Raw genomic sequence first — 23,070 nt, 5'->3', positions numbered from 1 at the left:
AGGTCTTGGGGATTTTTCCACTTTTTTGCATTTCAAGACATCCAGCACTTCCTCCTCTGTAATCTGGACATTTTTCAAGATGTCACTATCTATTTCCCTATATCTTCCATGACCTTCTCCACAGTAAACACTGATACAAAATACTGGTTTAATCTCTCCCCCATTTGCTGCAGTCTCACACATAGGCAGCCTTGCTGATCTTTGAGGGGCCCGAAGTCCCCCTCATTTTCCATTGTCCTTAATGTATTATGAAGTCCCTTTGGCAAATAGGGTTAGGGAGAATCCAGTGCTATCAAATGTCCCCATTTTGTCCTCCTGATTTCCCTTTTAAGTGGGGAGTTGAAAACTAGGGGGCATAGGTTTAAGATGAAAGGAGAAAGATTAAAACTGACCTGAGGGGCACCTTCTTCACTCAGAGAATGGTGCGTGTGTGGAATAGGCTGTCCGAGAAAGTGGTTGAGGCAAATACAATAGCAACATTTTAAAAACATTTGGATAGATATATGGTTGGGAAGGCTGTGGAAGGATATGGACCAAATGTGGACAGTTTGGGCCAAGGGGCCTGTTTCCATGCTGTATTACTCTGTCTCGAAGTATACTCCTACTGCCTTCATATTTTTCTGGGGATTCACTTGATCTCTGCTGTCTATACCTGACAAATGCTTCCTCCTTTTTCTTGACCAAACCTTCGATTTCTCTATAATTCAGCAGCCCTTGCACCTACCAGCCTTTCCTTTCACCCGAACAGGAATATGCTTTTTCTGGACTCTCATCATCTCATTTCTGAAGGCTTCCCATTTTCCAGCCGTCCCTTTACCTGCAAACAACTGCCTCCAGTAAACTTTTGAAAGTTCTTGCCTAATACCATCAAAATTAACCTTCCTCCAGTTTAGAACTTCAACTGTTAGATCTGGTCTATCCTTTTCCATCATTATTTTAAAATGAATAGAATTATGGTCACTGGCCCCAAAGTGCTCCCCCACTGACACCTCAGTCACCTGCCCTGCCTTATTTCCCAAGAGTAGGTCAGGTTTTTCACCTTCTCTAGTAGGTTCAACAACATACTGAATCACGCACCTTCCTGTACACTTAACAAATTCCTTTCCATCTAAACCCTTAACACTATGGCAATCCCATTCTGTTTGGAAAGTTAAAATCACCGAATATAACAACCCTATTATTCTTACAAATCTTACAAATTTGTTTCTCAGTTTCCTGCTGGCTATTGGGTATAGTACAATTTCAATAAGGTGATCATCTCTTTCTTATTTCTCACTTCCACCCAATTAATTTCCTTGGATGTATTTCCAGGAAGATCATCCCTAAGTACAGTCATAATGTTATCCCTAATCAAAAATGCCACTCCCCCTCCTCTCTTGCCCCCTTTCATTGTTCACTGCTTTGTTCCTGACTGTTTGACTTGCTCCTTTTCCCAACTGTACAAGTCTCAGACTAATCTCTTTCCTCACCATTTCCCTGGGTCCCAAACCCACCTGCTTTTTTTTTTCCTGGTTTAAATCTTCTCAAGCAACTGTAGCAAATCTCCCTGCCACTGTATAGTCCCCTTACAATTCAAGTGCAATCTGTCCTACTTATCCAGGTCACTTCTACCCCAGAACAGATTTCAATAAACCAAAAATGTGAATCCTTCTCCCCTGCACCAGCTCCTGAGTCTTGCATTCATCTGCTCTATGCTCCAATTCCTACCCTTAGTAGCTCATGACACTAAGGTTATTCAGATATTATGACCCTCGAGGACCTTTGTTGTAAATTCCTGCATAGCTTTCTATATTCTCTCCTCAGAATCCCACCCTTTTCTCTTCCAGTGCCGTTGATTCCAATGTGTACATGACCACCTGCTGGTCCCCCTCCCCATTGAGAATATTCTGAACCTTCTCCGAGGACAACTGAACAAGTGGTAAGAGAGGAGATGATGAAATCCTGGGACTAGTTGAGTTTGGGATTATGATTGACAAGGACTGGTTGGACTGAAGGGTCTGTTTCCGTGCTTTGACTCTGAGAGTAAGTCAGCTAGTCATATAAAAGAAGATGACAAAAGTTTTTTGTTTTAGGTATCTGAAAGGTTAGAGAGGGGGAAGAGTGGACATTAGACTGCTGGAAAATGAGGCTGGAGAAATAGTAATGGGGAACAAAGAAATGGCAGAGTAACTGAGCTGGGACTTTGCATTAGTTTTCCTGATGGAAGACACTAGCAGCATACCAGTGTTTTGGCCTTTGTTAATAGAGGGATTGAGCTCCGGAACCAGGAGGTTATGCTACAGCGGTACAAAACTCTGGTGCGGCTGCACTTGGAGTATTGTAAACAGTTCTGGTCACCGCATTATAAGAAGGCTGTGGAAGCTTTGGAAAGGGTGCAAAGGAGATTTACTAGGATGTTGCCTGGTTCGGAAGAAAGGCCTTGACGCTGTTCTCGTTAGAGAGAAGAAGGTTGAGACGTGACTTAATAATCACCTCAACCTTCAAGATAATCAGAGGGTTAGATAGGGTGGACAGGGAGAGCCTTTTTCCAAGTATGGGGACGGCAAACACGAGGGGACATAGCTTTAAAATGAGGGGAGATAGGTATAAGAATGATGTCAGAGGTAGTTTCTTTACTCAGAGAGTCGTAAGGGTATGGAATGCTTTGCCTGCAACGGTAGTAGATTCGCCAACTTAAGTACATTTAAGTCATCGTTGGACAGGCATATGGACATACATGGAATAGTGTAGGTTAGATGGGCTTCAGATCAGTATGACAGGGCGGCACAACATCGAGGGCTGAAGGGCCTGTACTGCGCTGCAATGTTCTATGTTCTATGTACCAGAACTTCGAGAGTCAGGGGTGGAATGAGTGTAGTGGCCGTCACTGAGGAGGTGGTGCTGGAGAAGCTGATAGGTCTGTAAATGGATAAATCATACAGACCACACCTGATGAAGATATTTCTGGAGATTATAGAGGCATTGGTGGTAATCTTTCAGGAATCACTGGAGTCAGGGACGGACTCAGGATTGGAAAATAGCTACTGTAAGAAGGGAGGGAGACAGAAGACAGGAAACTGTCGGCCAGATAGCCTGCCCTTGGTTGTTGATAAGATTTTGGAATCCATTAAAATGAGATTGCCGAGTACATGGACATCTGTGGTAAAGTAGGGCTGAGTCAGCATGGCTTTTCCCAGGGAAGATCATGCCTGAGCAATCTGTTAGAATTCTTTGGGGAGATTATGATTAAGTTAGAGAAAGGACAGTCAGTGGATGTGATCTATTTGAATTTCCAGAAGGCCTTTGACAAAGTACTACACAGGAGGCTGTTAAAAAGGTAGGGGCAAGGTACTGAAATGGATAGAGGATTGGCTGACTGGCAGAAGGCAGAAAGTGGGGGGAAAGGAACCTTTTTCAAATGGCAGCTGGTGACCAATGGAGTTCCACAGAATTTCATGTTGGGACCACAACTATTCATGTTCTGCATTAACAGTTTGGAAGAAGGAGCTGAGGGCTTTGTTGCTAAGTTTACAAATGACACAGAGCAAGGTGGAGGGACAAATAGTGTTGAGGAAATGGGGAGGCTGCAGAAGGACGTGGACAGGCTGAGTGTGGGTAAAGAATTGACAGATGGAGTACAATGTGAGCAAGTGTGAGGTTTAAACTTTGGTAGGAAGAATAAAGACATAGACTATTTTCTAAACAGAGAAAGTTTTCAGAAATCTGAAACACTAAGTGACTTGGGAGTTTTAATTTAGGATTCTTTTAAGGTTAACATGCAGGTTCGGTCAGCACTTAGAAAGGTAAAAGCAAAGTCAGCTTTCATTTCAGGAGAGTTAAAATTCAATGTATTGCTGAGGCTGTTGAAGGCTCTGGTCAGACCACATTTGGAATACTGTGAGCAGTTTTGGTCCCCATATCTAAGGAAGGACTTTGGAAGGGGTCCAGAGGAGGTTTACAAGAACGATCCCAGGGATGAAAGGCCTGTCATCTGAGGAGTAAGTGATGAATGATGAGGTCTTGGGGATAGTTGCTGAGCAAAGAGACCTTGGAGTGCAGGTTCATAGTTCCTTGGAAGTGGAGTCAGAGGTAAACAGGATAGTGAAGAAGGCGTTTGGTATGCTTGTCTTTATTAGTCAGTGCATTGAGTATAGGAGTTGGGCGGTTACATTGGATTGTACATAATATTGGTTAGGCCACTTTTCAAATACTGCGTTCGATTCTGGTCTCAGTGCTATAGGATGGATGTTCTGAAATTTGAAGGGTTTGGAAAAGATTAACAAGAATGTTGGTGGGATTAAATTCTAAATTAATCTCGTCTCATTTGCCAGCACTCTGTCCATATCCCTCTGAAGCCTTCCTATTCATATACCCATCCAGATGCATTTTAAATGCTGTAATTGTACCAGTCTCCACCTCTACTTCTGGCATCTCATTCCATATATGCACCACCCTCTGCGTGAAAACATTACCCCTTAGGTCCTATTTAAATCTTTCCCCTCTTAGCTTAAACCTATACCCTCTAGTTTTGGACACTGAAACCGGGAAAAAGACCTAATCCATTCCCCATATGATTTTATAAACCTCAGGCTCCAACAGTCACGGGAAAATAGCCCCGGCCTATCCAGCCTCTCCATGCAGCTCAAACTGGGCTCTTGTTAGTCCCCCTGTTCTGTAACAGTGTCACTGGGCCCTCACTGGGAGCTGGTTAGTCCCCCTGCTCTGTCACAGTATCACTGGGCCCTCACTGGGAGCTGGTTAGTCCCCCTGCTCTGTCACAGTATCACTGGGCCCTCACTGTGGGAGCTGGTTAGTACCCCTGCTCTGTCACAGTATCACTGGGCCCTCACTGTGGGAGCTGGTTAGTCCCCCTGCTCTGTCACAGTATCACTGGGCCCTCACTGTGGGAGCTGGTTAGTCCCCCTGCTCTGTGACAGTGTCACTGGGCCCTCACTGTGGGAGCTGGTTAGTCCCCCTGCTCTGTGACAGTGTCACTGGGCCCTCACTGGGAGCTGGTTAGTCCCCCTGCTCTGTGACAGTATCACTGGGCCCTCACTGGGAGCTGGTTAGTCCCCCTGCTCTGTCACAGTATCACTGGGCCCTCACTGTGGGAGCTGGTTAGTCCCCCTGCTCTGTAACAGTGTCACTGGGCCCTCACTGGGAGCTGGTTAGTCCCCCTGCTCTGTCACAGTATCACTGGGCCCTCACTGGGAGCTGGTTAGTCCCCCTGCTCTGTCACAGTATCACTGGGCCCTCACTGGGAGCTGGTTAGTCCCCCTGCTCTGTGACAGTGTCACTGGGCCCTCACTGTGGGAGCTGGTTAGTCCCCCTGCTCTGTGACAGTATCACTGGGCCCTCACTGGGAGCTGGTTAGTCCCCCTGCTCTGTCACAGTATCACTGGGCCCTCACTGGGAGCTGGTTAGTCCCCCTGCTCTGTGACAGTGTCACTGGGCCCTCACTGTGGGAGCTGGTTAGTCCCCCTGCTCTGTGACAGTGTCACTGGGCCCTCACTGGGAGCTGGTTAGTCCCCCTGCTCTGTGACAGTATCACTGGGCCCTCACTGGGAGCTGGTTAGTCCCCCTGCTCTGTCACAGTATCACTGGGCCCTCACTGTGGGAGCTGGTTAGTCCCCCTGCTCTGTAACAGTGTCACTGGGCCCTCACTGGGAGCTGGTTAGTCCCCCTGCTCTGTCACAGTATCACTGGGCCCTCACTGGGAGCTGGTTAGTCCCCCTGCTCTGTCACAGTATCACTGGGCCCTCACTGGGAGCTGGTTAGTCCCCCTGCTCTGTGACAGTGTCACTGGGCCCTCACTGTGGGAGCTGGTTAGTCCCCCTGCTCTGTGACAGTATCACTGGGCCCTCACTGGGAGCTGGTTAGTCCCCCTGCTCTGTCACAGTATCACTGGGCCCTCACTGGGAGCTGGTTAGTCCCCCTGCTCTGTGACAGTGTCACTGGGCCCTCACTGTGGGAGCTGGTTAGTCCCCCTGCTCTGTGACAGTATCACTGGGCCCTCACTGGGAGCTGGTTAGTCCCCCTGCTCTGTGACAGTGTCACTGGGCCCTCACTGTGGGAGCTGGTTAGTCACCCTGCTCTGTCACAGTATCACTGGGCCCTCACTGTGGGAGCTGGTTAGTCCCCCTGCTCTGTGACAGTGTCACTGGGCCCTCACTGTGGGAGCTGGTTAGTCCCCCTGCTCTGTCACAGTATCACTCGGCCCTCACTGGCAGCTGGTTAGTCCCCCTGCTCTGTCACAGTATCACTGGGCCCTCACTGTGGGAGCTGGTTAGTACCCCTGCTCTGTCACAGTATCACTGGGCCCTCACTGTGGGAGCTGGTTAGTCCCCCTGCTCTGTCACAGTATCACTGGGCCCTCACTGTGGGAGCTGGTTAGTCCCCCTGCTCTGTCACAGTATCACTGGGCCCTCACTGGGAGCTGGTTAGTCCCCCTGCTCTGTGACAGTATCACTGGGCCCTCACTCTGGGAGCTGGTTAGTCCCCCTGCTCTGTGACAGTGTCACTGGGCCCTCACTGTGGGAGCTGGTTAGTCCCCCTGCTCTGTGACAGTGTCACTGGGCCCTCACTGTGGGAGCTGGTTAGTCCCCCTGCTCTGTGACAGTATCACTGGGCCCTCACTCTGGGAGCTGGTTAGTCCCCCTGCTCTGTGACAGTGTCACTGGGCCCTCACTGTGGGAGCTGGTTAGTCCCTCTGCTCTGTGACAGTGTCACTGGGCCCTCACTGTGGGAGCTGGTTAGTCCCCCTGCTCTGTGACAGTATCACTGGGCCCTCACTGGGAGCTGGTTAGTCCCCCTGCTCTGTGACAGTGTCACTGGGCTCTTGCTGCGGGGGCAGGCTAATACTCCTCTGTAAGCTGTACCTTTTCTTTTGCAGGGTCCCCAGGACATGTCCACAATGGTTTACCCACGCGATGAGAAACTTAGTCAGGAGGATATCATTTCCAACACGAAGGTGGTGATGCAGGGCCTGGAGGCTCTGAAGAATGAACATAACTCCATCCTGCACAGTCTGCTCGAGACCATCAGCTGCCTGAAGAAGGATGAGGAAGCCAATCTGGTGCATGAGAAATCCAACCTCATCAGGAAGTCCGTGGAGATGATCGAGCTGGGGCTCGGAGAGGCTCAGGTACCAGTGGGGGAGGTAGAGGGGAAACCGCGGAGGGGGAGAGGGAGGGACCAGGGAGAAGGAGGGGGAGGGGAAACCGCGGAGGGAGAGAGGGAGGGACCAGCGAGAAGGAGGGGGAGGGGAAACCGCGGAGGGTGAGAGGGAGGGACCAGGGAGAAGGAGGGGGAGGGGAAACCGCGGAGGGAGAGAGGGAGGGGCCGGAGAGTAGGAGAAGGTAGGGGTGGGACCCCGGGGAATGAGAGGGGGAGGGGCCCCGGGGAGTGAGAGAGGGAGGGGCCCCGGGGAGTGAGAGAGGGAGGGGCCCCAGGGAGTAGGAGAAGGTGGGGAGGGGCCCAGGGGAGTGAGAGGGGGAGGGGCCGGGGAGTGAGAGAGGGATGGGCCAGGGAGGGGAATTCGGGCAGGGGGGAGTGTGTGTGTGTGTGTGTGTGAGAGAGAGAGAGAGAGAGAGACAGACCCAGAGAGAGACAGGCAGACAGACAAAGGAGGAGTGTTTGCCAGGGAGGGGGTGTGTGGGGAAGGTGCTGTGGATTGGAGAGGAGGGGGTCTGTTCGTGTTTGGCGCCATGGTGGAGGGAGTCAGGTTGTGATGGAGAGAGGGAAAGCAAGAGAGGGGAACAGAGGAAGGAGAGAGGTGGAGGGGCCAGAGGAGGGAAAGAGAGAAATGGACAAGGGAGGGAGTGGAAGGCCGGGGGGGAAAGTGGGGATTGTGGGGGGGGGGGGGGGGGGACTGGGGGGGGTGTGAGGGACGGGGTGGTGAGGGTTTGGGACTGGGGGGGAGAGGGGGTGGTGAGGGGTTGGGACTGGGGGGGAGAGGGGGGTGGTGAGGTGTCCCGAGCTGAGAGAGCCTGCTTTCTCTCCTGTCCAGGTCATGATGGCTCTGTGCACCCACCTGAACACAGTGGAGTCTGAGAAGCAGAAGCTACGAGCTCAGGTCCGCCGGCTGTGTCAGGAGAACCAGTGGCTGAGGGATGAGCTGGCCAATACCCAGCAGAAACTCCAGCGAAGTGAACAAACAGTGGCTCAGCTCGAGGAGGAGAAAAGGCACCTCGAGTTCATGAACCAGCTGAAGAAATACGACGATGACCTCTCTCCCTCTGTGAGTCTCAGGCTGGGGATCCAGCAAGGGTTCCTACTACACCCAGCCTCACCTCTTCCCTAATCCCCAGAACCTCTCCCTCCCCGCTCCCCCTCAGTCCTCACCCCTCCCCCCCCCCCCCCTCCCCCTCCCCCCCTCCCCCCCTCCCCCCCCCTCCCCCTCCCCAGTCCTCACCCCTCCCCCTCCCCCTCCCCAGTCCTCACCCCTCCCCTACCCCTCCCCAGTCCTCACCCCTCCCCAGTCCTCACCCCTCACCCCTCCCCAGTCCTCACCCCTCCCCAGTCCTCACCCCTCCCCCTCCCCCTCCCCAGTCCTCACCCCTCCCCCTCCCCCTCCCCAGTCCTCACCCCTCCCCCTCCCCAGTCCTCACCCCTCCCCCTCCCCAGTCCTCACCCCTCCCCAGTCCTCACCCCTCCCCAGTCCTCACCCCTCCCCCTCCCCCTCCCCCTCCCCCTCCCCAGTCATCACCCCTCCCCCTCCCCCTCCCCAGTCATCACCCCTCCCCCTCCCCAGTCATCACCCCTCCCCCTCCCCAGTCATCACCCCTCCCCCTCCCCAGTCATCACCCCTCCCCCTCCCCAGTCATCACCCCTCCCCCTCCCCAGTCCTCACCCCTCTCCCCCTCCCCAGTCCTCACCCCTCACCCCTCCCAGTCCTCACCCCTCACCCCTCCCCAGTCCTCACCCCTCACCCCTCCCCAGTCCTCACCGCCCCACATCAAATCCCTCACCCCCCTCCAAACCAGATTACCCCTCTCCCCACCCCCGCCCCCCCAGCCCCCCCACCCAACACCCTTACCCTGTCAAGGTCCTTTAGAATTCAATACATTTCAATAAGACCATCCCTCATTCTTCTCAACTCCAGGGAGTAGAGTCCGCTGCCATTTTAGCCTTTGCCCATTAGACAATCCGTCAGTCTGGAGCCAATGTGTTCCTTCAAGAGTGAAGGACAGGGGCGAGGAAGCCTGCATTTGAGAGGGAATTTGGGAGTCTGATAAAGAAAAAGAAGGAAGCAGATATCAGGAAAAGCGCATCAAAAACAGGGGAGCCTCTTCAAAAATAGAGTTTTTATTCACTCATAGGATGTAGGCATTGCTATTTATTGCCCAAACCAGAGAGTAATTAAGGGGACTAGATTAGGTTAGGATATCTGGTCGGCATGGATGAGTTGGACCAAAGAGTTTGATTCTGTGCTGTACGTTGCTGTGACTTCAAGAGTCAACCATGTTGCTGTGGGTCTGGAGTCACATTTAGTCCAGACCAGGTAAGGCTGGCATTTTCCTTCCCAAAGGAGATGAGTGAATGAGATGGGGTTTTCTGACAATCAGCAATGGTTTTGTGGTTACCATCAGACTCTTGATTCAGATTTTTATCGAATTCAAATTCCAGCATCTGCCTTGACGGGATTTGAACCCGTGTCTCTGATATAACAATCCCACAATGATGCTACTTGTGTTTGTTGGTCAACATGTACATGGTGTGCTGAAGGGTTTATTTCTGCACTGTATGATTCTGTGACAATATATCAGGGATCATCCCAGTGAACCTTCTCTGAACTGCCTCCAATGAACTGATATCTTTCCTTAATAAGGAACACAGCTGCTGACAGTGCTTCAGATGTGCTCTCCCCAGCTCCCTGTACAGTTGCAGTAAGGCTCCCCTACTCTTATACACCAACCCCCTCGAAATCAGGGCCAACATTCTATTAGCCCTTCCTGATTACCTGCTGTACCTGGTGCTAGCTTTCTGTGTTTCGTGCAGCAGTGATCCCTGTGGAAGTGCACTGGTGACAGGTCACCAGCCTGAAAACGATCCCCTTATCCCCACTCGCTGTTTCCTGCCCATCAGCCAGTTCTCTATCCACACCAATACACAACCTCTAACACCACAGGCTCTAACACAGTGACTTCACCTTTTGTGAGGTACCTTGTTGGAAGCTTCCTGCAGGTCCAAATGCAACACATTTACTGGTTCCCCTCCATCCACTCTGAGGCTTACTATTTCCCTTTACCAAAGTCACACTGACTCTGCTTGATTAGATTATGATTTTCCACATATGCTGCAATTAATTCCTTAATAATTGATTCCAGCATTTTTCCCACAATAAGCTTCTCTAAGTACACGGCAAGGAAATGAATAGTGAAAGTTTGGCCCTTTAGAGAACGGAAATCTGAGGTAATAAAGGGAAAGCTCAGCAATGGCAAAATCACAAAACCAATATTTTGTCACTGTTTTTCATAAATTCCAAAAGCTGCAGTTGCTACAGAGGAACTTGGTGAAATTCCTATAACCAGGAGAAGATATTTAGTAAACTGATGAGATTAAAGGCAGATATGTCCTTGGGTCTTGATGGCCTGCACCCTAGGGTATCAAAGGAGGTGGCAGCAGAGATAGTAGATGTATTTGATATGATATTCCAAAGTTCCCTGGATTCTGGAAAGGTCCTCATGGATTGGAACCGTTAATGTGATACCTTTATTCAAAAAGGGAAGCTATTAACCAGTTAGTTCTCAACCAGGTTGAGATCTTTCAAGAGTCACTGGAGTCAGGAAAGGTCCCGGACGATTGGAAGATGGCTGTAGTAACCCCCTTGTTCAAGAAAGGATCAAGGCAAAAGATGGAAAATTATAGGCCAATCAGCTTAACCTCGGTTGTTGGTAAAATTCTAGAATCCATCATTAAGGATGAGGTTTCTAAATTCTTGGAAGAGCAGAGTCTGATTAGAACAAGTCAACATGGATTTAGTAAAGGGAGGTCATGCCTGACAAACCTGTTGGAATTTTTTGAAGAGGTAACAAGTAGGTTAGACCAGGGGAACCCAGTGGATGTGGTCTATCTGGACTTTCAAAAGGCCTTTGATAAGGTGCCACACGGGAGACTGCTGAGCAAGGTGAGGGCCCATGGTGTTCGAGGTGAGCTGCTGGGATGGATTGAGGATTGGCTATCTAACAGAAGGCAGAGAGTTGGGATAAAAGGTTCTTTTTCAGAATGGCAGCCGGTGACGAGCGGTGTCCCGCAGGGTTCGGTGCTGGGGCCACAGCTGTTCGCATTATATATTAATGATTTGGATGAGGGAACCGGGGGCATTCTAGCGAAGTTTGCCGATGATACAAAGTTAGGTAGACAGGCAGGTAGTACTGAGGAAGTGGGGAGGCTACAGAAGGATCTAGACAGGTTGGGAGAGTGGTCCAGGAAATGGCTGATGGAATTTAACGTGAGCAAGTGCGAGGTCTTGCACTTTGGCAAAAAGAATATAGGAATGGACTACTTTCTAAATGGTGAGAAACTTAATAAAGCCAAAGCACAAAGGGATCTGGGAGTGCTAGTCGAGGATTCTCTAAAGGTAAACATGCAGGTTGAGTCTGTGATTAAGAAAGCGAATGCAATGTTGTCTCTTATCTCAAGAGGGTTGGAATATAAAAGCAGAGATGTACTACTAAGACTTTATAAAGCTCTGGTTAGGCCCCATTTGGAGTACTGTGTCCAGTTTTGGTCCCCACACCTCAGGAAGGACATACTGGCACTGGAACGTGTCCAGCGGAGATTCACACGGATGATCCCTGGAATGACAGGTCTAGCATATGAGGAACGGCTGAGGATACTGGGGTTGTATTCGTTGGAGTTTAGAAGATTAAGGGGAGATCTAATAGAGACGTACAAAATAATACATGGCTTTGAAAAGGTGGATGCTAGAAAATTGTTTCTGTTAGGCGAGGAGACTAGGACCCGTGGACACAGCCTTAGAATTAGAGGGGGTCATTTCAGAACGGAAATGCGGAGACATTTCTTCAGCCAGAGAGTGGTGGGCCTGTGGAATTCATTGCCACGGAGTGCAGTGGAAGCCGGGACGCTAAATGTCTTCAAGGCCGAGATTGATAGGTTCTTGTTGTCTAGAGGAATTAAGGGCTACGGGGAGAACGCTGGCAAGTGGAGCTGAAATGCGCATCAGCCATGATTGAATGGCGGAGTGGACTCGATGGGCCGAATGGCCTTACTTCCACTCCTATGTCTTATGGTCTTATGGTCTTATAGTTTGACCTCTGTAATGGGGAAGTTGCTGGAATCAATCATCAAGAAGGAGATAACTGAACACTTGAAAAATAAAGCTCAATTCGCCAATGTCAGCTCAGTTTCATAAAGGGCAGGTTGTGCTTGACAAACTTATTGGAGTTCTTCGAGAATATAACTGGCAAGGTGGATAATGGGGATCTGGTGGATGTGATATATCTAGACTTCCAGAAGGTATTTGACGAGGTGCCGCACAAAAGACTGATTCAGAAAGTTAGATCCCAGAGGGTTAGGCCTAGACTATTGGCTTGGATAGAGGATTGGCTGACTGACAGAAAGCAGAGGGTCAGGATAAATGGGTCCTTCTCTGGACAGTGAACTGTAACTAGTAGGTGCCACAGGGTTCAGTTCATGAACCTCAACAATTTACACTCTACATAAATGAGCTGCAAGCAGGGACAGAGTGCAACATAGTAAAATTTTAGATGGTGCTAAAATAGTTTGGAAATAGGCTGTGATGAGGTGATAAAGGGTTTACAGATAGCCTGGGAGAATGGGGCAGAATCTGGCAGCTGGAGGTTAATGTTGGCCAAGTGTGAGACTGACTGGAAAAATAAAAGGGCATGTGATTATTTAAATGGGAAACCGATTCAGAGTCTGTCAGTGCAGAAGGATCTGGGTGTCTTTGTGCACGAATCACAGCAAGTGGTTAGGCAGGTGCAGTATATAATAGGAGAAAGGCAACTGGGATCCTGACATCTTTTGCAAGATGAGAAAGTGAGGAGTGCAGATGCTGGAGATCAGAGTCGAGAGTGTGGTGCTGGAAAAGCACAGCAGGTCAGGCAGCGTCCAAGGAGCAGGAGAATCAACATTTCAGAAATTTCCTGATGAAGGGCTTATACCCAAAGGGTCGATTCTCCACATTTATTGCAAGATTGCTGGGATTAAAGAAGAAGTGTTTTTACAATTGTATGAGGTGCTGGTGAGACTACATCTAGAGTAGTGTGTCCAGTTTTGGTGCCTTTACTTGTGGAAGGATGTGGAGGTACCGGAGGTGGTTCAGAGGAGAGTCACCAGGTTGATCCCAGGGATGGAAGGGCTGGTCTATGAGCAGCAGTTGAATAGCCCAGGCTTGTACTCACTGGGGTTCAAGAGAATAAGGAAGGATCCGATTGAGGGGTATAAAATACGGAAGGGAATTGATAAGGTGAACGTGGAACAGATGCTGCCCCCTTGTGGGGCAGTCTAGAACAAGAGGTCATTGATGTCGAGTGAAAGGAGGGAGATTCGAACCACAGAGGAGCAGAAACACCTTCTCCCAGGGGGTTGTCAGTTTGTGGGACTCACTGCCCCAGAGTGCAGAGTGGGGACAGAATCAATCCACAGATTCAAGGAGCAAATTGATATGTTTCTGATGAAAAGTGGGATAAAGGGGAGCAGGCAGGAAGTGGGGTTCAGGCCAAGATAAGATCAGCCCTGGTCATGTTAAATGGCAGAGTGGGCTCAAAGGCCTCAATTGCCTCCACCTGCTCCGAACAATAGATATTACCTGCTTTTTACCACCTCCCTTTTTGAACAGGGCTGTCACATTTGCGGTTTTCCAATCCTTCTGGTACTTCTCCAGAATTGAAGGACTTTAGGAAAATTACAACCAAGACATCCATTGTCTCCTTTAGGATCCAAAGATGCAAGCCCTTGGTGCCAGGGTATAGGTCTGCCTTTACCCCCATTAGTTTATCAGAAATTACATCCCTCGTGATGGTGATGGCATTTAATTTCTCTTGTTTTCTGTCGGATTAATGAGATGTTCTAAGATTCTTCCTTTGTAAAGTGCAAAGTACAGTTTCAGTCCCTCTGCCATGCTAACCCGATCTCCAGACCCATCTGCCCAGTTTCATTTTCTGCGGGGCCTGAGTTCACTTTGACCACTCCCTCTTTTAATATATTTAAAGAAGCTCTTATTGTAACTTTTTATCTTCCTCGCTAGTTTGCTCTCGTGGTTTATTTTCTCTGTTTTTATTATCTTTTTATGGGGAATGTCCCCAGATTGCTTTCCTCCACTTCTCCTTTCACCCCCCAAACCCTCACCCCGAGCACGTCCTCCCACCTTTCACCCCCCCCAGACCCTCACCTGACCACGTCCTCCCACCTTTCACCCCCCCAAACCCTCACCCAGACCCTGACACCCCCAAAACCCTAACACCAACCCTTGCCCCCTCCAAACCCAGACCTTTCACCCCCAATCGCTAAACCCAATCCTTCCCCCCCCCCAAACCGTAACCCTGACTCTTCCCCCAAATTCTAACCCTGACCTTTCAACCCTGACCCCATCCACCTGACCCTTCACCCCTCTAAACCCTAAACACCAACCCTTCATTCCCAAACACTAACCCCAACCCCATCTCCTGACCCTCCCCCCCCAACCCTAACCCCGATCCTTCACCCCAAGCCCATCCCCTGACCCTTCACCCCAAACCCTCACCCCGACCCTTCAACTCCCCAAACACTCACCCTGACCCCATTCCTCTGACCCTTTGCCCTTCCGAACTCCCATCCCGACCCCCCAGAAACGTCGACCTGGCCCCAATGCCTGACCCCTCACTCCCAAAGCACACTTCTTGCTTTATTCCCTGCATGCCTCCCTCCTTTTGATTTGATATTGATTGCCTGGGTTTGTTTGAAATGCAGGAAGAAAAGGAAGGTGACTCTTCGAAGGATTCACTGGAGGATCTCTTTCCTGAGGAGGAAGAGCATGGCACAGGAAGTGAGCTCCTCTCTATTTTGCACTCTCTCTCTATCTCTGTTCTTCAGATTCTCTCTACCTCCCTGTTTTATTCATTCTCTCACACTTGCTCTATTCCTCCCTCTTCGGCATCCTCTCATCCTCTTCTCACTACTCTTTTTCTCCTCCCACTCCCTCCCTCCCACTCTCCTGTGCTTTCAGGGAAATGTCGACCTGTATGCCTAGATCCCTCTGTATGTTAATGTTACTGAGGGTTCTGCCATTTTCTGTATACCTCCCTCCCTGCATTAGACTTTCCAAAATGCCTCAGCTTGCATTTACACAGAGTCAACTCCATCTGCCATTTCTCTGCCCAAGCCTCTCGTCTGTCTACATCCTGCTGTATCCTCTGGCAATCCTCCTCATTATCCACAGCTCCCTCAATCTTTGTGTTGTTTGTAAACTTACTAATCAGGCCCCCTGCGTTCTCCACCAGATCATTTATATCTGTAACAAACAACAGAGGTCCCAGCACTGATCCCTGTGGGACACCACCCATCACAGATCTCCAGTCAGAATAACACTCTTCACCACCACACTCTATGGCAATGCCAGTTCTGTATCCATCTTACCAGCTCACCACGATCCCTTGCTTTCTGTATCAGCCTGCCATGAGGGACCTTGTGAAAAGTCTTGCTAAAGTCCATATAGACAACATCTACCACCCTGCCCTCTTCAATCATCTCTGTCACTTCCTCAACAACCTCAATCACGTTTGTGAGACACCACTGCCCTTGCACAAAGCCATGCTGCCTCTCACTAATAAGTCTGTATTTTTCCAAATGTGAGTCAATCCTGTTCCTGAGAATCTTGTCCAGTAATTTCCATACCACTGGTGTAAGGCTCACCGGCCTGTAATTTGCCAAATTATCCCTGTTGTCGTCTTAAACAAAGGAACAATTTTAGCTTTTCTCTGGGTCTCTCTCTGTTTCCTTGCTGAATGAGCTGGTAACATTCCTCTCTGGGTCCCTCCCCCTCCTCTCTGGGTCCCTCCCCCTCCTCTCTGGGTCCCTCCCCCTCCTCTCTGGGTCCCTCCCCCTCCTCTCTGGGTCCCTCCCCCTCCTCTCTGGGTCCTCCCCCTCCTCTCTGGGTCCCTCCCCCTCCCCTCTGGGTCCCTCCCCACACCCTCCTCTCTCTCGGTCCTCCCCACACCCTCCTCTCTCTCGGTCCTCCCCACACCCTCCTCTCTCTCGGTCCTCCCCACACCCTCCTCTCTCTCGGTCCTCCCCACACCCTCCTCTCTCTCGGTCCTCCCCACACCCTCCTCTCTCTCGGTCCTCCCCACACCCTCCTCTCTCTCGGTCCTCCCCACACCCTCCTCTCTCTCGGTCCTCCCCACACCCTCCTCTCTCTCGGTCCTCCCCACACCCTCCTCTCTCTCGGTCCTCCCCACACCCTCCTCTCTCTCGGTCCTCCCCACACCCTCCTCTCTCTCGGTCCTCCCCACACCCTCCTCTCTCTCGGTCCTCCCCACACCCTCCTCTCTCTCGGTCCTCCCCACACCCTCCTCTCTCTCGGTCCTCCCCACACCCTCCTCTCTCTCGGTCCTCCCCACACCCTCCTCTCTCTCGGTCCTCCCCACACCCTCCTCTCTCTCGGTCCTCCCCACACCCTCCTCTCTCTCGGTCCTCCCCTACCCCTCCTCTCTCTCGGTCCTCCCCACACCCTCCTCTCTCTCGGTCCTCCCCTACCCCTCCTCTCTCTCGGTCCTCCCCACACCCTCCTGTCTCTCGGTCCTCCCCACACCCTCCTCTCTCTCGGTCCTCCCCACACCCTCCTCTCTCTCGGTCCTCCCCACACCCTCCTCTCTCTCGGTCCTCCCCTACCCCTCCTCTCTCTCGGTCCTCCCCTACCCCTCCTCTCTCTCGGTCCTCCCCTACCCCTCCTCTCTCTCGGTCCTCCCCTACCCCTCCTCTCTCTCGGTCCTCCCCTACCCCTCCTCTCTCTCGGTCCTCCCCTACCCCTCCTCTCTCTCGGTCCTCCCCTACCCCTCCTCTCTCTCGGTCCTCCCCTACCCCTCCTCTCTCTCGGTCCTCCCCTACCCCTCCTCTCTCTCGGTCCTCCCCTACCCCTCCTCTCTCTCGGTCCTCCCCACACCCTCCTCTCTCTCGGTCCTCCCCTACCCCTCCTCTCTCTCGGTCCTCCCCACACCCTCCTCTCTCTCGGTCCTCCCCACACCCTCCTCTCTCTCTCTCTCTCTCGGTCCTCCCCACACCCTCCTCTCTCTCGGTCCTCCCCACACCCTCCTCTCTCTCGGTCCTCCCCACACCCTCCTCTCTCTCGGTCCTCCCCACACCCTCCTCTCTCTCGGTCCTCCCCACACCCTCCTCTCTCTGGGTCCCATCCCCCCCTCCTCTCTGGGTTCTCCCTGCCCCCCCACCCCCCACTTCCTCTCTCACATCCAGCCTGGCTCTCCGTGGTATATTTCACAGCTCCTCTGTGTGTTTCTCTCTGCCACAGTCAGTCACCCTCATGGCAGCAGTGCTGTTGCAGCTGCTCAGCAGGGTGGCTATGAAATCCCAGCCCGCCTGAGGACCCTGCACAACCTGGTGATCCAGTACGCCTCTCAGGGACGCTATGAGGTGGCAGTGCCCCTCTGCAAGCAGGCACTGGAGGATCTGGAGAAGACTTCAGGCCATGATCACCCTGATGTAGCGACCATGCTCAACATCCTGGCACTGGTGTACAGGTGAGCACTACACCGGGCATGGGGTACACATTGCCAGGCAGCCTGTGTCTCAGTGCTGTCCGTTTCTGATGTGTGCTGAAGCATCTCTCTCATATCTCTACACAGGGACCAGAATAAATACAAGGAGGCTGCCCATCTGTTAAACGATGCCCTGTCCATCAGAGAGAAGACCTTGGGCAAGGACCACCCAGCTGTAAGTGGAGGATGCTGCTGGGGAGACCGGGAGGCAGCATGTGGGATCGGGTCCTGAGCAAACAACCACCCCAAGACCTGCACTCTCCGACCCAACTTCACATCGACTGCCCCATGGCCTCCACCCCTGCACCATCTGCCCCCATCCCACTCGGCTCCCCCCAACTACACCCACCTGTACCCCATCTGGCTTCACCCTCATTCCTCATCCAGCCATCCCCATCTGCACTCCACCCCACCCACACCCCCAACCTCATCCCCACTCCCCACCTTTGTCATATACCCCAGGGACATGGACAGCACGGGGTTAGATATGGAGTAAAGCTCCCTCGACATGGTCCCCATCAAATCCTCCCAGGACAGGGACAGGACGGGGTCAGTTAAAGAGGAAAGCGCGTAGTTTTCTTGTTGTGAATGATAATGTTGGGTTTCAGGGAGCAGGGGGTCCCAGCTTGAAGAGCTTGTTGACTGACCGATTGCTGTTTGTTGTGAGCAGGTAGCAGCGACGCTGAATAATCTCGCCGTTCTGTACGGCAAGCGAGGCAAGTACAAGGAAGCAGAGCCTCTGTGTAAGAGAGCGTTGGAAATCCGGGAGAAGGTAAGCGTCCTGCACTTGCAGTGTCGTGTGATAACGGTCAGTTACAGGATGGTGCTGTCAGACCATTCACAACAATACAGAAATATCACCTCAAACTGCTTCAAAGTGCAGAGGGAGATAACGTTACACCATCACTGAGGGAGTGCCACACTGTGGGAGGGTCAGTGCTGAGGGAGTGCCGCGCTGTCGGAGGGTCAGTGCTGAGGGAGTGCCGCACTGTCGGAGGGTCAGTGCTGAGGGAGGGCCGCACTTTTGAGTCTTCTGTGTAGCCTGGTGAATGTGTACATAAAATATGTTGAGGACAGATTCTTTGGGTAGTGCCTTCTCAGGGGCCAGGTTTCTGATTCTTCACTCATGAACTGCAGGTATCCCTTGCTGAGCCACCATTTTGCCCATCCCTAAACCACTTCAGTCCTTGATGTCCACAGAGCTTTTCAGAAGGGAGTCCCAGGTATTTTACCAAGCAGCACTGAAGAAAAGATAATAATTTTCCAAGTCACGGTGTTGTCTGATTTGGAGGGGATCTTGTAAGTGCTGGAGTTCCTGTGTGTCTGTTACCGTTGTCCTTTGGATGGTAGAGTTTACAAGTTTAAAAGCTGCCTGCCACTGTGCAGTGACCCACAAATAACTCATGATCACATCATCAAGGAGCCTATAGGTATCTTTCCACATTCAGAGTGAGAGTGAGAAGCCTGAATCTGGAACTGTTGTCTTTAGCTTCAAATTGGCACTTACAAGGTATTATGGCCAACATTGACTAAAATTAACTGGAAAAATCATTTTAAAAAACCCAGACGTTTGAAAGCAGTGGCTGGCCTTTAAGGAGATCTTTAATCCCATTTAACAAAGCTATTGCGAAAAGAATACTCTCAGAAGGAAACACCAGTGTTGTTCACAAGAGAAGTGAACATTGGTAGCAAAGTGAAGGAAACCACAGCCATGTTGTGAACATTATGATCTGGCAGAAGATTGTGCAGGTTTCGAAACCGACAAAGAACAAAAGGCGAAATTGCAGCATGAGGCAAGTCAAGTGGGGAGTATACAGACAAGTGAACGAGTCTCTGAAAATATTGAAATCAACAAGATTAGCACTGAGTCCCTTAGACTGGGAAATTGGAGAATTACTACGGGAAATGAGTACATGGCAGAAAGTTTGACCAGTTATAGTGTCTGTGTTCACTGTAGAACACAAATACCATGCAGCATGACTGAAACACGGGGGTACAAGACAGGAAGGAACTTGAAGGAAGTGCTTCACAAATATACCGGGGTTTTTTGAGGAAGTAAGTAGAATAGTTAAGGCAAACCAGTGAATATGGTGTATTTGCATTTTCAGAAGGCTTTTCATAAGGTCTCTCACGAGAGGTTAGTGGGCAATATTAACAGACAATGGGGGTAATATTTTGGCATGTTTTGAGAATTGATTGACAGTTAGGAAACAGTGTGTGAGCAAATAGCTCTTTTTTTCAGATTGTAGGCAGTGACCGTAGGTTTGTTAGGACGGGTGTTTAGGCTACAGCTATTCACAATATATATAAAGGACCTTGGCTTGGGAACTGAATGCAACTGAATACAAAACTGGGTGGGATTGTGGTTTGTGAGGAGAATGCATGGAGACTTCAAGGCCATTTCGGCATGATGAGTGAGTGTGCAAACACATGGCAGATACAATACAATGTGACTAAATGTGAAAGTTATCCAAATTGGTGTGAAGGAACAGAAAAGGAGACTATGATTTAAACGGTGGTCTATTGGGAAGTGTGGATGTATAAAGGGATCTGGGAATCCTAATAGATTAGTCAATGAAATTAGACAGGCAATTGCAGCAAGCAATTAGGAAGGTAAATGATACAATGCCCTCCAGTGCAGGAAGGATTGGAATTGAGAAATAGTGATGTCTTCCTGCAGTTATACAGGGTCTTGGTGAGAGCACACCTGGAGCACTGCATACAGGTTCGGTCTCTCTACCTAAGGAAGGATAGACCTCCCATAGAGGGTCTGCAGTTGTGGGGGGGGTGAAGGCTAGGTCGATTACCGGTGGGACATTTATGGGGACAGGGTGAGATGTCCTTTGGAAGCTTAGTACAGTCTCAGTGGTCACATTCCACACTGTAGGGAATACATATTTGGGGAAAGTGGGAATATGGCAATAAGATCGAGGATTAGCCCTGATCATGTTGAATGACAGATTGTGTTTGTACTTGCAGTTTCATGTTGTGTCTCACTGTGCCAGTGGTATTTTGTGAATAATTGTGGCTTCAGCACTGATCTGTGATGTGGATGTACTGAGCTGTCCGACATGGTGTATTCCTTATATAGGTCCTGGGCAAAGATCACCCTGATGTAGCCAAACAGCTGAATAATCTGGCACTGCTGTGTCAGAACCAGGGCAAGTATGAGGAAGTGGAGTACTATTACAGACGTGCCCTGGAAATCTATGAGTCTCGGCTTGGACCTGATGACCCAAATGTGGCCAAGACCAAGAACAATCTGGTAAGCTGTCACGGTCAGACCGGTGGGTGGGGCCCAATGGGGGGTGTGGGTGGGGTCCAATGGAGGGGGTGTGGTGGCTGTGGGACATGGGAGGGGCCACTGGGTGTGGGCAGGGCCAAGGGTGTGGGTGGGGGAGCGGGACCGAGAGGTGTGGGCAGGGCTGAGCCCTGGCTGGGGGAGCAGGACCGAGGGGTGTGGGCAGGGCTGAGGGGTGTGAGTGAGGCTGAGGGGGTGGGGCTGGGACAGGGCAATTTGGGTGTGGGCAGGGGCTCGGTGAAGAAGTGAATGGCAGCGAGGTGTTGGGAATGAAACTGAGCTTTGTGGGAAAGCAGTGGGTGGTGGGGTGTATAAGGAAAGAGCAGCAGTGTAGCAGGATGTTGTGGGAGTACAGTGCAAAAGGATGGGGTACTGAGAGAGGTCAGTGAGTATTGAGGGTTTTTGTGAGTGGGGAAATAGGATAACAGAAGAATGTGGGGAAATCTGAGGGAGTGCGGGGTGTTAGTGGGGCTGGGGGAGCTGGTACATGATGGTTTGGCTTTGTTGTGACTAACCCCCTCTGTACACTGATCCTGCCCTGATGTCCCTGTGGAAGGGCACTGATGTGGAGACTGGCAGGGAGCTGGGAAGGATTCCGAAAGACATGATATGTTGGATGAATGAGGAAGCTCAAGAATTCCAGGGTGGATTGGGTGCACGGAAAGGGTAGCTGTTGGTAGTTGTATATTTCCACGTTGGGAGAGAGGTGATGATCAGGAAGGTGGTTGTCCCTGGGTACAGCTATCCCCTTGTCAGTCAGACCTGTTGGCACCTGCTCCTGCCGGATACTGGCCTGCATTAGTTGTGATAGCAGGGCACTGTGTTCACACTGCCCCTCCTGCTCTCAGAGTTCAAAGTGGGTGTACTAAGCTGGTCACTGATTTCTCTCTGGCAGGCATCATGCTATCTGAAACAAGGCAAGTACAAAGAGGCTGAGACTCTGTACAAGGATATCCTGACACGTGCTCATGAAAAGGAATTTGGATCCGTCAACGGTACATTCCCAAACATATTCTAAAACCTGGGTCCTGAGAACAGAGCGTTTATCAAGCAAATTGAAGACCATGAGAGAAATAAATACCCACTACAAAATCAAACTTCACTAATCTCTCGTTCACTTACCATCGAAACCCATCTCTGTCTCCCCATTGAAACTCCTTCCCTCTATTTCTCCATTGGAACCTCTTGCCTCTGTCTCTCTCCCCCCACGCCCCTCCCTCTGTCTCTCCCCCCATGCCCCTCCCTCTGTCTCTCCCCCCACGCCCCTCCCTCTGTCTCTCCCCCCACGCCCCTCCCTCTGTCTCTCCCCCCACGCCCCTCCCTCTGTCTCTCTCCCCCCACGCCCCTCCCTCTGTCTCTCTCCCCCCACGCCCCTCCCTCTGTCTCTCTCCCCCCACGCCCCTCCCTCTGTCTCTCTCCCCCACGCCCCTCCCTCTGTCTCTCCCCCCCACGCCCCTCCCTCTGTCTCTCTCCCCCCCCACGCCCCTCCCTCTGTCTCTCTCCCCCCCCACGCCCCTCCCTCTGTCTCTCTCCACCACGCCCCTCCCTCTGTCTCTCTCCCCCCACGCCCCTCCCTCTGTCTCTCTCCCCCCACGCCCCTCCCTCTGTCTCTCTCCCCCCACGCCCCTCCCTCTGTCTCTCTCCCCCCACGCCCCTCCCTCTGTCTCTCTCCCCCCACGCCCCTCCCTCTGTCTCTCTCCCCCCACGCCCCTCCCTCTGTCTCTCTCCCCCCACGCCCCTCCCTCTGTCTCTCTCCCCCCACGCCCCTCCCTCTGTCTCTCTCCCCCCCATGCTCCTCCCTCTGTCTCTCTCCCCCCACGCCCCTCCCTCTGTCTCTCTCCCCCCACGCCCCTCCCTCTGTCTCTCTCCCCCCACGCCCCTCCCTCTGTCTCTCTCCCCCCACGCCCCTCCCTCTGTCTCTCTCCCCCCACGCCCCTCCCTCTGTCTCTCCCCCCCACGCCCCTCCCTCTTTTCGCTTTCTAACCTTCACTAATGTTTAATGGCATTTCACGTGAAGGAGACAGTATGATGTGAATTATTTAGTGAAGGGGGAGA

At 51.5% G+C, this 23,070-nt stretch overlaps 1 protein-coding gene across 2 annotated transcripts in view; it reads left to right on the top strand.

Moving 5' to 3' along the window:
• Positions 1–22,073, top strand: part of LOC140455284 (kinesin light chain 1-like) — a 43,564-nt gene extending 21,491 nt beyond the window's left edge. Inside the window, exons 2-10 of one of the 2 annotated variants that reach the window (XM_072550040.1) lie at positions 1,827–1,918; positions 6,872–7,123; positions 7,988–8,218; positions 14,914–14,989; positions 17,468–17,696; positions 17,802–17,889; positions 18,385–18,486; positions 20,806–20,979; positions 21,911–22,073. In XM_072550040.1, the coding sequence (XP_072406141.1) occupies positions 6,884–7,123; positions 7,988–8,218; positions 14,914–14,989; positions 17,468–17,696; positions 17,802–17,889; positions 18,385–18,486; positions 20,806–20,979; positions 21,911–22,033 (1,263 nt within the window). In that variant the 5' untranslated portion in view covers positions 1,827–1,918; positions 6,872–6,883 and the 3' untranslated portion in view covers positions 22,034–22,073. The remainder of the gene's footprint in view (positions 1–1,826; positions 1,919–6,871; positions 7,124–7,987; positions 8,219–14,913; positions 14,990–17,467; positions 17,697–17,801; positions 17,890–18,384; positions 18,487–20,805; positions 20,980–21,910) is intronic. The other variant, XM_072550031.1, reaches the window with a different exon arrangement.
• The last annotated feature ends 997 nt before the right edge of the window (positions 22,074–23,070 follow it).

Source organism: Chiloscyllium punctatum, chromosome 3 (assembly GCF_047496795.1).
Source record: "Chiloscyllium punctatum isolate Juve2018m chromosome 3, sChiPun1.3, whole genome shotgun sequence".
NCBI lineage: Eukaryota > Metazoa > Chordata > Chondrichthyes > Orectolobiformes > Hemiscylliidae > Chiloscyllium > Chiloscyllium punctatum.
The sequence above is the reverse complement of the archived record's forward strand: the minus strand, read 5'-3'. Positions and strand labels throughout refer to the sequence as shown.